Raw genomic sequence first — 16,492 nt, 5'->3', positions numbered from 1 at the left:
TCAAAATAAAGGGAAGCAGATGTAGGACTGAGGTCAGGAGGAACTTCCTTCATCCAAAGGGTTGTGAATCTGTGGAATTCCCTGCCCAGTGAAGCGGTTGAAGCTACCTCGCTGAATGTTTTTAAGGCAAGGCTAGATAAATTTTTGAACAGTAAAGGAATTAAGGGTTATGGTGAGTGGGCGGGTAAGTGGAGCTGAGTCTCAAAAAGATCAGCCATGATCTTATTAAATGGCGGGGCAGGCTCGGAGGGCCAGATGGCCTACTCCTGCTCCTAGTTCTTATGTTCTTAATTTACAAACTAGTACTCTATATAAATTTCAGGACAAAAGAACATCACAACTTTACCTTTAGTTTCTGATAATGAGGCAGGCTGCTGCAATGTGTTTTCTTTGCCACTTCTTCCTTTGTGTAAAACAGACAGCAGAGTGTGCAGTAATAGCCAGTCTTCGGAACCACATAATCTAGCCCTTGAATAAAGTGAAGACATAATCAAAATAATAGGTCACTACCACTTCAGCAACAACCGTTTGTGATAAATAAACAAAAGCCTTTCATACCTGCATATAGGCTCTGAATTAATACCTAATTTCAAAATGGACTCTTTTCAAAACAAATCTTAGCCAGTTTTGAAATTTCAAAAATGGTCTTTTTATGTATTTTTCAAATAAAGCACTTGATTTCCCACACCCATTCCAGGACCCACTGGGGCACAAAGACAGCACAATGCATTGACTTCATTTAAATTGTGACATTTTTTGATCCCTTTTACTGTTAACAAAGCACTTTAAGCAGCATCTATTGCTCATCCTGCTCGCGTTTGTTCTGCCATTTAGCAAGATCATGGTTGATCTGACTATGGTGTCAACTCTACTTTTCTTCCTGCCCATGGTAACTTGCAACTTCTGGTTAGTCAGGAAACTATCTACCCACCTCAAAAGCATTAAGTGAACACGCCTCCATCACTCTCAGAAGAACTGCTGCAAAGACACTCAAACATCAGAAGAAATTCCTCCCATCTCCATCCTAAACGGAAGACCCCTTATTTTTAGAACCCTAGTTTTAAAACTTGTCCCCTAGTTCTATTCTCTCCCAAAAAGGCAAACATCTTTTCAGCATCCTCCCAGTCAAGTTCCTTAGTCATCTTCAAAGTTGTGATTTGAGTTGCTGTCATCCATGAGCCAAGAGCCTCTCTCAAATCTGAGAGATCGGGAGCTCTAGGATTTTGATTATGACCGTAAATGCATGGTGACAAATACGCAAATCAAAGGGTGTTTGACTTAGATTGTAACTTGGTGATGGTGTTCCCACGCACACACTCGTGTTCTTGTGTTGGTAAAGGTTGCAGTTTGGGAAGGTGCTGCTAAATGAAGTGTTTTTAAGTGCATCCTTTATGTACAGGTGGGAAGATGTAGCCACCAGCGGTGGATGAGTTGCTCTTCCCCGCAGAGTGTTGAAAGTCGAATACTAATGCCTGACATTTGCATACACACCCAGCAAGCGGGGAGTATTCCATTATGTTATTGACTCGTGCCTTCTAAGTGACGCACAAGAGTAACAATTGAGCCAGGAGATGAGTCATTCACTACAAGATACCCAGCCTCTGACCCACTTCAGCAGCAACCATATTGACGCGGCTGGTCCAAACAAGCTCTGGTAACAGCTAAACAACAAGAGCTTTCCCAGCAGCATTATTTACACACTACATTCAGACCATTACAACACAACATATACAGTCTAAGACTTCAAAAGAACAATTACTAATGCCTAACACCACCATCATTTGGTAGTACAGAACTTGAGTACTGTATAGGTGAAGAAGAGCCACATTTTGTCAAACATTTTCGTTCCTGCACTCATTTCACAAGGATACTAATTCAAGGGAAAAGGTAATATTTATGCTGCACAAGAGAGTGCCAAGTTGGCAAATGAACTCGGACTGATGCAGGCATTGCCATGGAGAATGCACCCATGAATGGTGATTGACAATTACAAGCTGACTTGGATTAGTTAGGACATTGCCCTGAGAAGTGAACAAATTAACGGGTACCACTGATTCAGTTGAGTCGGAACCAGTGCAGTGTCTGCAAACACAGGCTCCTGTACATTAATATATGTAGCTTCCAGTACATGCAAGTGCACCACACTGCATGTCTTAAATTAGTTGTCAGTGTAATTCTTCACATACAGGATTATGTAGCAAATGTCTGTCTGTAGAATCGTTTCTCTGTTCAAAGTTTTGCAGGCATAGGCAGATTAATACAGTCAGTATAAACATGTAAGGGGACATGCTGTTGGATATGACCTGCCAGTGTTTGGGACAATAGGCCTAGATACCGGTATCACACCAGCACTGAAATTTTGTACACATTACTCATTTGTACAATAGATAGAATGACTTTGGTTTGACCACAGCATCCTGATGTACACATTACTGTAAACTAATAGCCTAAACCACCTCACTTCATCTGTTGCTCGAAAATCTGAGACTTGCCCTTCCACGGTAATCAGAAACTCAACCTCAGTATGTTATGTTCCAAAGACTGATATATTGTATACAACAGCATATTCCTTTGCAGACAGAAAGGACATGTACATGCATTGCACATTTCTCAACTCAACAAAATAGGTAACAGCCATTTACTCATTCATTTCGCAGTGCAATGTCCTAACTAATCAGTGTCAACCCGCCTGGTGAAAATTTAAATAAAGCACCAGTGCATTCTCCATAGCAATACCTCAACCAATCTGTGCCCACTGTACAAACAACCAGCATTCTCCTCATAGCGGTGTAAATGTTGGTATTCCTTTGGAATTGGCACTCTTACGAAACATCCTGACGACTGCTTGATGAAAAGCTTTTACAAAATGTCTTTTCTCAACAATATTCAAGTAGATGCATTATAGAAAACAACGAATACAAAAATACATTGTACGTAAGAAAATTTACATGCTGAAAACCAGGTTTTCTCAAGATGAAAAATCCTGTAAAAAAAATTACCACAACTAATCTTTGCCTACCTACAGGATTGTTGGGCTGATATGGTCCAAGCCTGTACTCATCTGGAGTAGGGGATCGTGATCGAGCACGCTTGCTTTCTGGCTCCACACAAGATGACGTTGTCTCTTCCTGCACGTCATTCCTTTCATCACCATCAAGTTTATTTTCAGTTGTTTCATCTCCAACTTGCTTCACTTCTGTTTCTTCACCACTATCTTTTTTGTCACCTTGTTCTGCCTTTTTAGTTTTAACATTCTTTCCCCTCTTACGACCACGTTTTCTTTTAGCTTTGTTCACATCCTCATCTTTTTGTTCACCGGTGTCCTCTGATTTCTCTGTTTGGATGCTTGTATCAGCATCATCAGTTTCCAATTTATTACTGTTGTCTTCACAAGACATCAGATCTTCAAGATCCAGATTTCCAGCTTCTACATCACCAACTTCATCAACAGTCACAAACTCATCAATGTTTTCAGGAAAGCACTCTTCTTTCAACTCCTATAGGAATCCAAACACATTCCAAATTTAAACTGGAACCTCTTATTTCAGAATCAAATTGGGCAAAAATAAATACATTTTTAAAAATTCTTCCAACACACAAGATCGGGATCACAAGATTTTATCTAGTCGTTGCCTTTTGTTTGACTTCTTTCCTTCAACATAAAAGTCTCACCTATTTGACTGTACATCTTCTTTCCTCTACTTATTCAATATGTAATTAGTTATCAAGCATAAAAAACACAATTCAACAGGCCTAACATCAGCAAGGTTAAGAAAAAGGATCTGGCACAAGTTGACAGGAATCAACAGTAATTGAACAAATGGAGGCTTTGAAGGAGGAGCTAGTTCAGTACAGAGGGGAAAGTGAGGGCATCTAAAGCTGGAGCTCCTTGGATGATTAAGATACAGTTAAAATAAAACTGAAGAAGGAAGGCTATGACAATTCCATAGTCCGGTAGCAATTTGAGTTGAGAAAAGCATAGAAAAAAGTATTTTAAAAAAGCGAACAAAACGAAAAGAAGCATATTTACACAACGAGCAGTGAATACAAGGAACTCTGTCCAAGTGCAATGCCAGTAAGAGGCCAAAAATTAGGCACACTTTCAAAAAGAAAGCAGACATGGCTGAGCTGTTAACTAAGTGTTTTGGATCAAATTAATGACTGATATAATGCTAATACAGGTGTAAAAAAGGACAGAGAAAAAAATAATCACATTGAATTGAGATGAAAAGTAATGCTCAAATTGTTCACAATCCTCAAAATCAGATTGAATGTCTATTAGATTCCTGAGGGAAGGATAGGTGTAAATTGCTGAGCCTCTGCCCACCATCTTCCAATATTGTTTGGATATGGGGTTGGTACCACAGCATTTAAGAATTGCAGATGTTATATATCTATTAAAAAGGAGATAAACCAGCAACAACACGCATGGTAGTGAATGGCTGGGAAACATTCAATGACAACCATTAGGCAATAATAATTTGACACTTAAAATAGAAACCAATAAAAGAAAGTCAGCACGGGTTAAAGTAAGTCACAGTTGACTAATCTGAATGAATCCTTTAATAAAATAACAGAAGGGGTCAATGAGGGTCATGTGGTAGATGATATGTCTATAAACCTTCAAAACACATCTGACAACACTATGCAATAGACTCATTAGCCACTGCTTTCCCTAATTTTGCTAATCTCAATAGTAATTCAGAAACTCAGGCTAATGGTCTACAGGACATGAATTCAAATACCACCAAGGCTGACAGTAAAATATAAATTCAATTAAACCTGTAATTAAAAATTAGCCTAATGATAACCACGTAATAACTACTGATGGTCATATGAAAAAATCCTGGTTCACCATAGTCCTTAGGGAACAAAATCGGCATTACCTTCATGTGATGCCAGGCCAATCACAATGTGATTAATTCTTGACTACCCTTTTAAATGGCCTACCAAGCCACTCAGCTGGATCAATCTGATACAAAGTTGAAAGAAAGGAATGATACCAGATGGATCACCTGACACTGACCTAAGCTCCAGAAACAACAACAGCAAACACAGCCCTGTTGACCTTACAAAGTCCTCCTGACTAATGTCTGGGGGCTCGTGCCAAAATTGGGAGAGCTGTCTCAGACTGATCTAGCAGCAGCCTGACATATTCATACTTTCAGAATCATTCCTCATGGACAATGTCCCAGATTTGAGCACAGGCCATCCTGAGTATGTTGTGTCCCACCAGCAGGACAGACCCACCAAAGTGACATACAATTGAGAAGGAATTCCCAGGGAGTCCTTAACGTTGACTCCAGACCCCAAGAAATCTGATCATATCAGCTAAAACACTGACAAGGAAACCTCTTGCTGATTGTCACTTTCTGCAACAATTTGGCTGATTAATCAATACTGCTTCATGTTGAACACCACATGCAAAAAGTAGTGGCGGTGCCAAGAGAACAGAATATACTCTGGGTGGGGTTGTGGTTTCCATTTCAATCACTGCACAGCTCGATCAGACTAACTGAAGTGATAAAGTCCTAAAGGACAAAACAGCTAGTCTAGGTCCACGGCAAGGGAACCAACTACAGGGAAACATCTACTCAGCCTTGGCCTTGCCAATCTACTTGCTCCAGATGTATTTTTCCACCGCTGCTCAGTCTGGGCTCCATCATGGCCATTCGTTACAGCCTTGATCCAAACATGGACAAAGCAGCTGAACTACAGAGCTAAAATGACAGTGCCTTGATATCAATACAGCTTTTGATTGAGTATTGCATGAAGGAGCCCTAGCAAAACTGGAACCAATTGGAATCAGACGCAAAATTCTCCACTTGTTGTACCTAACACAAAGAAAGATGATCGTGGCTGTTGGAAGGTCAGTCAGCTTAGCCCCAAGACATCCCTGCATGGGTTCCTCAGGGTAGTGTCCTACACCCAATCAGTTTCAGCTGCTCCATCAACAACCTTTCCTATAAGTGAGGATATTCACTGATAACTGCACAGTGTCCAGCACCATTCGCAACACCTCAGATACAGAAGTAGGCCATGATCAAATGCAGGAAGACCTGGATAATGTCCAGGTTTGAGTTGATAAATGAAAAGTAACATTTGCACCCCACAAGTCCCAGGCAATGGCCATCTCCAACAACAAAACAAAATCTTCAACATCACCCTAGATATTCAATGGTATTATAATTGCTGAACCCTCGCTAACAACCTGGGAGTTTCATTAACCAGAAAATGACGTGGAAAAGCCATGCAAATACTGTGCCTACAGGAACAGGTCAGAGGTCACAAATTCTGCAACGAGTAACTAACTGACTCTTGGTTTCCTCAAAGCCGGTCCACCATCTACAAGGCACAAATCAGGAGTGTGTTCAAACATTCTCCACTTGCCTAGATAAATGCAGCTCCAAAGACACTGAAAATGCTCAATATCATCGAGGACAACACAGTCCCATTTGATTAGAACTCACCTACCATCTTTAACATTCACTACCTTCCAATGCAGTAGCAGCAGTGTGTACCATGTATAAAATGCACTGGAGTAACTCACCAAAGCTCCTTTGAACCTGCAACCTCTACCATCTGGAAGGACAGGGCAACAAATGCACGAGAACACTGTCACCTGCAAGCTCCCTTCCAAGAACCACACCATCCTGACTTTGAACCATTGCTTCGATGTCGCTGGGTCAGAATCCTGGAAAGCCCTTTCCAGAGTAAACTAGATGCTCTATATCCCAAGAACTGCAGGTGTTAATGCAGGCAACTCGCATCATCTTCTCTAGGGCTATTACAGATGGACATTAGTTGGTCGAGCCTGTGACAACCACATCCATGAATGGATATAAAAATGTACACGAGATTAAAACTGACAATGACAGCATGCGCACTAAACTCACTACGAGACAAAGTAGGGACTAGTGATGGATGGTTATCATTCAGCCTGAACAGGAATATACTAGGGTGTGTCGCAGACATTAATACTAAGATCACTATAAGTTGAATATGCACCTCCGGCCAAATTCATATGAAACACTGTTGACCTAGGAATGAGTTTTGTCAAAGTAAGGATGCCTCTTGTAGAACTATTCCAAGTATTCACACTCTGTGCTTGAAATTGGTTGAAAAATTAACAGTTGAATCTCTCACTCCTTAATGATGCCTGCTTTTTGACTTGCACCAGTAGTTTTCCCCTTGCTCTTTCAACTTCATGCTGTTTCAAAGCAACAGCACTTTTAACCTTCTCACAGGTTTAGCCATATTTGCAGGGTTTGAACACCCTTTCACCGATTGATCTCAATGAACAACAACTCGTCTGCAATTTCTTGTAACCCAATTCTACTCCAATTGGTTTGCACTGTCAAATGACAAGTGTGCCCAGCTAAATGCTGGACATTTCTGTGAATTCTTAAAAGGAGTACTTTGGTGCTTTTATCACATCTTGATGAAATAAGGCTACACAAATGTACCCTGTAGCAGATGCATGCTTCCCCAATAGTCTCTGCAAGTAACAAAAGCTTATATTAACCATCAGCGAAATAAAAGGCACAAATGCTGCACATCATATCTTCCTGTGAAGAACTGCATATAATGGTTTACCAGACCAACAGGTGACTTGAGGGCAAAGTTGCATTCTTCTTATTTTGAAGGCTAGCCTTTAGGTAGTTTTGCAGTCTGTTCCATCAAGTTCTTTTAAACATTGTACAGAACTAGTTATCTTCAGTCCCTTTCTTGTGCAAAATGATCATTTTACCCTCAACATATTTTTAAATTTAAATTACAGGTTACACATTAAAACTGCAACTTTTCGGTTAACATTTACTGGATGGCTCAATTTTCCCAATGAAAAGTTAATTTTACCATTAAATGACGTGTGAAACACTTAATTTGCAAGAAGTCAATAATTTGAATCCACATCTACATGCCACAAACCATGACAGTGCAACACCAAAGCATTCCTTGATGTTATTTACAGGAAGCTACTAAGACAACTTTCATTGGTTGTAAGGCGCAGTTAGTGGAATGCAAGAAAACACTTCCTTTTATGTCTTTTCTTGCCAAGAAATACTAAACTTGGTTCCGATATGAGCCCATTATGAAAGTTAGACTTCTGGTCCTTTTGAATGGCAGGGCAATATATTTTGTGGGGAAAAGGTAAGGATTGTCAGATATTACTACTATGTAGCTAAAAGCCATCAGTTTGTGTGAAAAAAAAACTTAAAATAAACAGCTATTAAGGTGAAGTTCATACCTGGGATGCTGCTTGTTGGTGTCTTTTACTCCTTCGAATAATTGGTGCCTGTTTAAAAAAGTTTCAATTTAGTAAACATTATCCTTATACATTGCTGTAGACCAGATTTTTGCCAATCAAAATGAATCAAATATAGTTGTGCTTTGACCACATGAAACTACAAAGACACCAAAGTCAAAGCTTTTAGTTTTACATTCATCAGGAATGGGGTGTAAGAATCAAAAAAAAACTTTGAAGGGGAACACCCAGTTTATAAGGCAATGAGAACAACACAAAATCACTACACTTTTACACTCTGTTTTGTATACAACTGGCACTGTGAAACACAAATTGGCCAAATGGTAAATAAGCTGCTGCAACTGATCTTGTGTGTATGTTCCATATACTATGTGCAACACTCCTTCACTTTCACTCCTTCAGTACTGCTAGCTTGTTCAACATCTTAAGAAAGTCATTCATATTTACATTAAGTCATTATATCATGGTAATCTAGATGTGCCAGTGTCTGAGGCTATTTTCATAGAATTTAAACTTAGCAACTTGTGCAGTTTTGTTTGGTTTTAACAATATCCTTCATACTCTAATAGATGGCATTGCCGTGGTATCACCTCGAGTCACAATCCTTACTGAAATCTTCACTGGTTACCAGGAGAACCATGTCTTTGACGGAATGACCAGCAGTGTCCTAACTCTTGCATACTTCTAATACTTAGATGGTATGTTTGCAATACTTAAATCCCTTTACACACTTAATAAACTCTATCTGTGCTCAAATCCATCATTGAGACAGAGCAATCAAACAAGTAGAACTACAGAATCAGAATCCATAATGGGGAAACAGGCCATTTGGCCCAATAAGTCCACACCGACCCTCTGAAGAGCATCCCACCCAAACTTATCCTTGTAACCCTACATTTCCCATGGCTAATGCACCTCACCTACACATCCCTGAACACTATGGGCAATTTAGCATGGCCAATTCACCTAATTTGAACATCTTTGGACTGTGGGAGGAAAACCATGGAGAGACGGGGAGAACGTGCAAACTCCACACAGACAGCTACCCCAGGGTGGAACTGAACCCAGGTCGATGGTGCTGTGAGGCAGCAGTGCCTTTCCTCAATGCGTTAGTCAACAAATCTGCCAGTGGGTTATCTACTTGTACCTATTGCAAGCTTAGGACGTATCAAAAACGTTTAAAAAATACCTTTCTAAAAATTTGAACAGGAAAGCTGGTCTCATGCTGCTACCTTTTAGTAAATACACTAGTGGTGTTCTCCTATAATAGAATGTTGATTTCAAGCCAAAATAGATGTTCCGTCAATTACATGAATGAGTAACGTGATGTGAGTTTCAGTATGCTATGCAGGTCAAATAACTAAACAACTGGTATACCATATAAAAAACAAAACATACCTCTGACTGTCTGCAGAGAGCATATCAACTGTACCCAAGCAGTCATGTTTGTAAAACTCAAACGTGTCCAACACTAGATGTAATTCTGCTACTGGTCAACTAAACAATCTAAACTACTTTTAGAATTACATTACAAACCATCTTAAGGCCTTCAGTTGGACTCGCAGTGCATTTCATTTACATAAGCAACACATTTCACACAAAGCATCCTGTTCGATGTAGGCAAAAGAATGTTTCCATATACACTGCACCTTTTTATTGAAAAAGGGCTATGAAGACTGCACACCCCATTGCAAAGCCCTGGCCAACCAGAGTCTACCTGCCTGGTCTAAGGTTGAACAGCTAGTTGAGATTAACAGCTAACAGATCCAACGCCATCCCCTACTGTCTAAACAATCAGCACCTCCTTCTCAGGCAGTATAAATTAGTATTCCCTTCCAAAGTCTGCTCCAGCATCTCAATCTCTAGGGCAAGATGGAAAAGTTCAACTCCAAGTCTCTTTTTAACAATGTTTAAGTTTGTACTACCAAGAAACCATTTTTACCACCTTAGTTGTTTCTGCTGTGTTTTGTACATTTGTCTCCTTCTCCGTTTTGGAATCTGGTTGCATGGAGTCTGCTCCTTCCACTTCTTGCTCCGTTTCCTTCAGTAAATCCTCTTGGTCAGCTTCTTCATTGTCCGACTCTCCACTTCCCAGATCCTCAACCAAACCTTCTTCAATAAGCTCTGATTCACTCTCAATAGCTGCGACAGCTTCTTCTAAAACTTCATCTTTCTCTTCGGATTTTATTTCTGGTTTGTTTTCTCCCTTGGAATTCTCCTTCCCAACTTCTTTTGAAGGAGAACTTTCAGAGGTTCTTTGCTCTCCCTTTTCTCCATCAGATTTCGGAGGGTTCTTTGATTTGCTAGGTAACTTCTTCTTAGAGGAAGGGCTCCGGGAACGCTGCCGTCTTCTTTGAAGAGAGAAACAAAATATAAAAACAAGTTTATACTATGAAATTAGATTTAGTTCGGTCAATACATGAAAATTAGCAGCTGACACTACTGATGATGTATACATCGATATTGGAGCAGGACAGAATTGGCTTGGCTGTTCATTCTAATTAAGTACTTTACTGAAGTCATGGTAATTGTGGAGCCAAATCTGGTCCAACATTCAAAGTGAAAGTTCATAGAAAAAAACTCAACTGAAGTGTGTCAAAGTTGGGAACACAACGTTCAACCCAGCTCTCATACTTTTTCTTAACATTCCTCCTCACTTCTATAGAATCTTGAATATCAATTCCAAATCTGCAACCAGCTATAAAAGAGCACTCTAAAGATCGATTTTGCGTTTCTTTGTTTCTATCCAATTCTATCCTTACATCAGAAATAGGATGTTCTGACAGTTCGCACAAATTATTTAAGTATCTTTGTTTTCCTGATTCAAAATTTTCGTAATTGTAGTTAAATGTTAGAAGTTTTCCATTTTCAGTACCGGTAGTTACAAATGGAAACTGAAGGCAAATTTGGAGGTTCATTCAAATAACAATTGAACAACGAAATCACAAATAAGCAAGCGAAATGACAGCCTACAATTCTTGCCTAAATCACAAATACCATTTCCAGGGGCCTGAGATTGTCAAAATCATTTTAACACTAAACTAAGTCATGAATGGATGTGGTGTAAAACATCAATTGTTAGAACAGCACATGACCTTTCACATGAAGGATAAATATTTTAGGCCTGTCAGAAATTACTTTTACTGATTTTCAACAGCTTAAAAACCCAGGTGAATCTTACTTGCCAATTTTATTTAAAAACTACTTATTAAAACATGCTTGAACTGTGCACAGCTAGGATGGTGAACATCATGCTCAATCCAAAACCGGTACTGTAGATACTGTAAATTTAAAATCAACACAGTTCTCACAAAAGATTAAACAAGCTAAAACGCCAGCTAGAATCTTTCTTTCTCCAGGTGCTCTTAAAAGGACGAAGGTAAGGCATAAAGATTTAAAGAGGGAGATACAGAGCTTGGGCCCTGGACAACAGCTACCATTGGTCAAAAGCTGACAATTGGAAATGTGCCCAAGGCCGAAACAAGTCCAGATCTCTGAAGATTGTCTGGCCACAGGGTATTATAGGTAGGGAAGAGATTTGAAAACAAGAAGAGAAAGCGCTAGAGAAACTCAGTAGGTCTGTCAGCATCACTGAAGACAGAAAAAGACTTAATATTTTGTGCCCAATATGATTCTTCTTTGGAACTGAAAAGGGGTAGAAAAAGTGTGTTTTATGGTCTAGAAAAAAAATAGAGAGGAGCAGCAAATGGTACACATGGAAAAGGATGGTGGTTAAGAAGAGATATATGTGAACAGTAGTATTAGTGGTGGGTCTTAGCAGCAGAAAATAGGTCAGATCTGCCGAGTGCAAACCATGCAAACAAGTCAATGGGGGCATAGTGGGGTAATAAAAACGGAAGATAGAATTCATGGTCAGACGTTGTTGAACTCAGCGTTAAGTCGTGAAGGCTGTCAAGTGCCTAAGCAGAAAATAAATTGCATCCCACCAGTGTACGCTGGACTTCACTGAACAATGTAACAGGCCTAAGACAGAAATGTGAGCATAAGAGCAACATATGGCAGACAATTGGAAGGTTAGGCATTTTCAGGCAGACAGAGCAGAGGTGCAGTCTTTATTGGGTCTTGCCAATGTAGAGGAGCCATTTATGGTGAATTGGATTAAAGTAGTAGAAGTAAATCACTGCTTCACCTGGGTGATTACCAGATGCCAGACCTGCTGAGTTTCTCCAGTATTTTCAGTTTTTGTTTCTGTTTCCACCTTCTGCAATAGATTGCTTCTATTTCAGACTTTAAAAAGCAAGGTGTTGCTTAACCGGGAATCAACATAGGCCAACAAGTCTGATGCGTGAATGGTACTTGATGCAATATAGGGCATGGCTGGTGTTTTGGATGATCACAAATTTTTGGAAGGGAGAATTTGAGTCCCAGAGCTTGGAATAATTGAATCGAAATGTTAAAGATACGGATGAGTACTTTAGATGAACTGAGGCAAGGTGCAGCTAGATGAAGTTAGATAAGTGAAAACAAGCAGTCCTAGATGTATGATCTGAAAGCAACTATAAAAACAATTACCTGTCTGCTTCATCCTGTTCTTTCAACAGTTCTTGAACCTTGATGCTTGGTTTCTGAAACAATAGATTAAATACAAATCATTACAAATTTTGGCCAGCCATATAAAATTGCTCAGGTTCAACTATGTTCTTCACATGGAACCCACACTCCTTAAATATCAGAGCTACATATCCCAATATCAAATAGCCAAGATCAAAAGGTCAAACACAAAGCTGTTGGAGGTATTTCATTTCATGCCAAGTGAAAATACAGTAAAACAGCTAAAATTCAATTAACTTATTTCAATGAAGTCATGGCTTTGTGAAATAATAAACAAACATACAATGATCAATATATCATCTTACTCAAAAACAACTGTTAACTCTCACTCGGTTTGCACCTGGGACAGGTTCAAGTTTGAAATCTCAGACTTTTATCTCAATGTTGACTGACTAACTACAACGCTCAAGATTCAGCCCGTTTACAGTTAAAAATGAAGAGTTGCCGAACAATTCCTGCTGAGAGTAAAGAATTAAAGACCTCTAACACAATGGTTGAGAGTGACCAATTAACAAGCTGAGCTGGCAACATTTCTAGAGAAAGTAATTTTTTAAATTTTCACTTATTTGGTAGTACGTAACTGGCATACTACTGAAAACAGACAGGTTGTCAAAGCTTTTTGTATTGAAGTATTAACACAAATACACTAAATTTCTTCTTTCATTTCCCTTCGAGCAGCAACTCTCAAATATTTTTGAGAAGCGAGTGGGATAACATCAGTGCGGGGTCTGTGGGATCTTTTCCTCTGATATCATGGTCCACTGTCAAAAATGTTTGAGAATTAAACTGGTCATACCCCAGTGTTTTCACTCGCCATTACACTAACAGTGATCAAAATTAATGGGAGAAATGCATTTGATGCAATTCTAACAAGGTGATGACTTATTTCAAGATGGACAGCTTCAGTCTCAAGTCAGACTCCATGCTCAGCCAGTACTTTGTCTTCAGCTACAAGTGTTGAGAATCCACCTCATAAGTGTACGTTGCATTGGTAGCAGAAGTCTTACCGATAAAGCGACAGTTATTATTTGTGTTTGTGACAGTTCATGCCATGACTCAGAAACTGGGTTATTGCATGGTGCCACCTGAATTCTGGCCTATTCCCTCACATGGATGATAATGGAATAGTTTAGGTTAGATGGGCTTCAGATTGCTTTCACAGGTCGGCGCAACATCGAGGGCCGAAGGGCCTGTACTGCGCTGTAATGTTCTATGTTCTATGGCTTCAACCCTGACACTGCATACAGCAACTTGCTTTTTGGATCAGACCAAGGTTTTAAGAATCACTGCTTTAAAGTGGAAACATGTTACGGTGAGATGTGGTAGACCTGTTCAATTGTGTAGGTTTGGTAGAGTAAATAAGAAAAAGAATTTGCACTGACAGCAGGATCAGTAATAAAGATCATTGACCAAAGAACCACAAGGCAATTATTAAGACATTTAAGGAGCAAGTTCATAATTTGAAAGAATGATGGGAGCTCATTAAGTGGTAAGTACTAAAAGGGAACTGAATACATACTTGCCTAAGGAATTCTCCGCCAGCCTGTGCAATTCTCTCTCACTGCAAGGTGGTCGAGGCCAAAACATTGAATGTTTTCAAGGAGTTATATATAGTTCTTAAGGCTAAAAGGATCCAAAAGTATGAGGCAAAAGCAGGAACAGGGTTCTAAGTTGGATGATCAACTATGATCATAGGCTCAAAGGGCTGTCTTTATGTTTCTAAAAAGAAGAGGGCTACAGAGCAAGAGACAGGGAGCCAGACTAATTAAATAAGTGTTTCAAAGAGCTGGGCCAGGTATAGTCAGTTGAATGACTCACACTTCTTCTGCACTATTCCACGTGGAGCTCATGGAGATCTACCACTGAATTATATTAAAATGTATTCAGCGCTACAGAAGTGGCCATACTAGACAGATAGCTGCTTTGTTAAAAAAGGCCATCACTTCAGTTTCACTACTTTAACATTTTAACAAAGTCATTTGATACTACTCGAATAATATTACTGCTCAAAAGATAATTTAACCAAAGACAATTTAAGCAAAACATTACTTACCTTTAATACAAGTGTCTTATATTTCTGAGATGCATCCACAGTTACTTTTCGGCCATGAAATATTAAGGGTGTTTTCTTGTAATGTTTAACCATGTCTACCATACATTTCTTTGACTCCATTTCCAGAAATGCCTGACAATTACAATATTGATATGTCAGGAGAAATTCTACACAAGACTGGCCACAATCAGTCATATCTTTAACATATAGACTACCTAAGACGTTCTTGAAAACAGTGCCTCACCCTCACCATGTTTAGCCTTCCAGGTGAAGAATTACCTTCTCCACCACATTTTTCCTACCCATCTCATGACTGGTACAAGACTGGGTAACTCCTGAGGAGGAGTGGTTACAAAAGCAGTCTTCACTGGGAAACTAAACTCAGTTAATAATCTAAATGTTCCCTTTACAAATAATCCCCTTCACAATTTGTCAAGGTTTTTCTTAATACAGGAAATACATCCGTTTATTATAGATATGGAAAGGTAATGGCAAAGTTAAACTTAAATTCCCAAACTATACCTACATCAATCCAGGAGTACACAGGGGGCCAAAACAAGTGAAAAAACAAAAGAACTTAAAGGCTCCTAAAAGAAATCTGGACAAAAGGACGGGACTCCAAACAGAAGGAGTTCAATAGGCGCAGTGGCATTTTCTTCATTGCTAGCTTTTTCTTCCATGATGCACAATGCACTTAAATCTTCCAGTCAAGTTATGAGTGATACAGTAATTTTTCTTCTGAGAAATTCCCAATATATAATCGATCCCTCCATCTCCCTTAAAAAGAAATACTTTGACAGTACCTGATTCCGGAGTCTCATCACAATGTAATTAAGCACTTTCCCAAAGCTAGTACCAATTTTCACAATATCAGCATCTGAGTAACCAGAAGGAGGGAGGTTCTGGAGGAGTGCCACCCTGCCACCACTCCTTTCTTGCTTTTGCTTCTGAAGAGATAATAAAAATGCATTACAAACACATTATAATTAACTTATGAATTTTCAGTTCAAAAAATTCAATTTTTCTTTTAAGGTAATGCAAAGTACTCTCTAAACTATCAGTGCCTCAGAAATATTTTATGGAAGTTCTTAACCATAAGATATCCCCAAATGCCAAACATTTGCACTCTAATTACATAGACCGAATTTCTCAGTTGAAGCAATCAATAGGTCAGGTCAGAAGACTGTAAGTGGGAGAAGTAAGCCATTTGGCTTGTCAAGCTTGTACCCCCAACTCCACATTTCTGCCACTGTCAAGCAAATGTCTGTCCTGTCTCAGCCTTAAAAATAGTCAACAACCCCTCACTGCTCACTGGAGAGGAGAATTCCAAAGACTAATGTCCTTCCAGGCTACCTTTGCCAATGTGGCTCATCCAATCTACCATATTTTCCACACCTCAGGGCACCCCCTTATGATTGTATGCTCTATTCCTTCCCATCAGACTCGTACTGTCATGCATTAATGCATTGTTGGTATGCTTTAACTTTCCAAATCTCCATTCACACAAACTCACCCCCAACTACTTAATTTAAAGCCCTCTCAACAGCCTAAATTATACCATGTGCCAGCATAGTGCAAGTGAAGGCCATCCCAACAATATT

General features: G+C 39.4%; 1 protein-coding gene across 4 annotated transcripts in view; it reads right to left on the bottom strand.

Moving 5' to 3' along the window:
• Nucleotides 1–16,492, bottom strand: part of LOC109927360 (matrin-3-like) — a 52,953-nt gene that overhangs the window by 8,211 nt on the left and 28,250 nt on the right. For 3 of the 4 annotated variants that reach the window (XM_048603392.1, XM_048603390.1, XM_048603393.1), the window contains 7 exons: nucleotides 15,695–15,838; nucleotides 14,892–15,023; nucleotides 12,800–12,852; nucleotides 10,212–10,617; nucleotides 8,249–8,296; nucleotides 3,020–3,497; nucleotides 347–468 (listed from right to left, as the gene is read on the bottom strand). In XM_048603392.1, coding sequence (XP_048459349.1) covers nucleotides 347–468; nucleotides 3,020–3,497; nucleotides 8,249–8,296; nucleotides 10,212–10,617; nucleotides 12,800–12,852; nucleotides 14,892–15,023; nucleotides 15,695–15,838 — 1,383 coding nt within the window. The remainder of the gene's footprint in view (nucleotides 1–346; nucleotides 469–3,019; nucleotides 3,498–8,248; nucleotides 8,297–10,211; nucleotides 10,618–12,799; nucleotides 12,853–14,891; nucleotides 15,024–15,694; nucleotides 15,839–16,492) is intronic. The other variant, XM_048603391.1, reaches the window with a different exon arrangement.

Source organism: Rhincodon typus, chromosome 12 (assembly GCF_021869965.1).
Source record: "Rhincodon typus isolate 14 chromosome 12, sRhiTyp1.1, whole genome shotgun sequence".
In the NCBI taxonomy this organism is placed as follows: Eukaryota; Metazoa; Chordata; class Chondrichthyes; order Orectolobiformes; family Rhincodontidae; genus Rhincodon; species Rhincodon typus.
The sequence above is the reverse complement of the archived record's forward strand: the minus strand, read 5'-3'. Positions and strand labels throughout refer to the sequence as shown.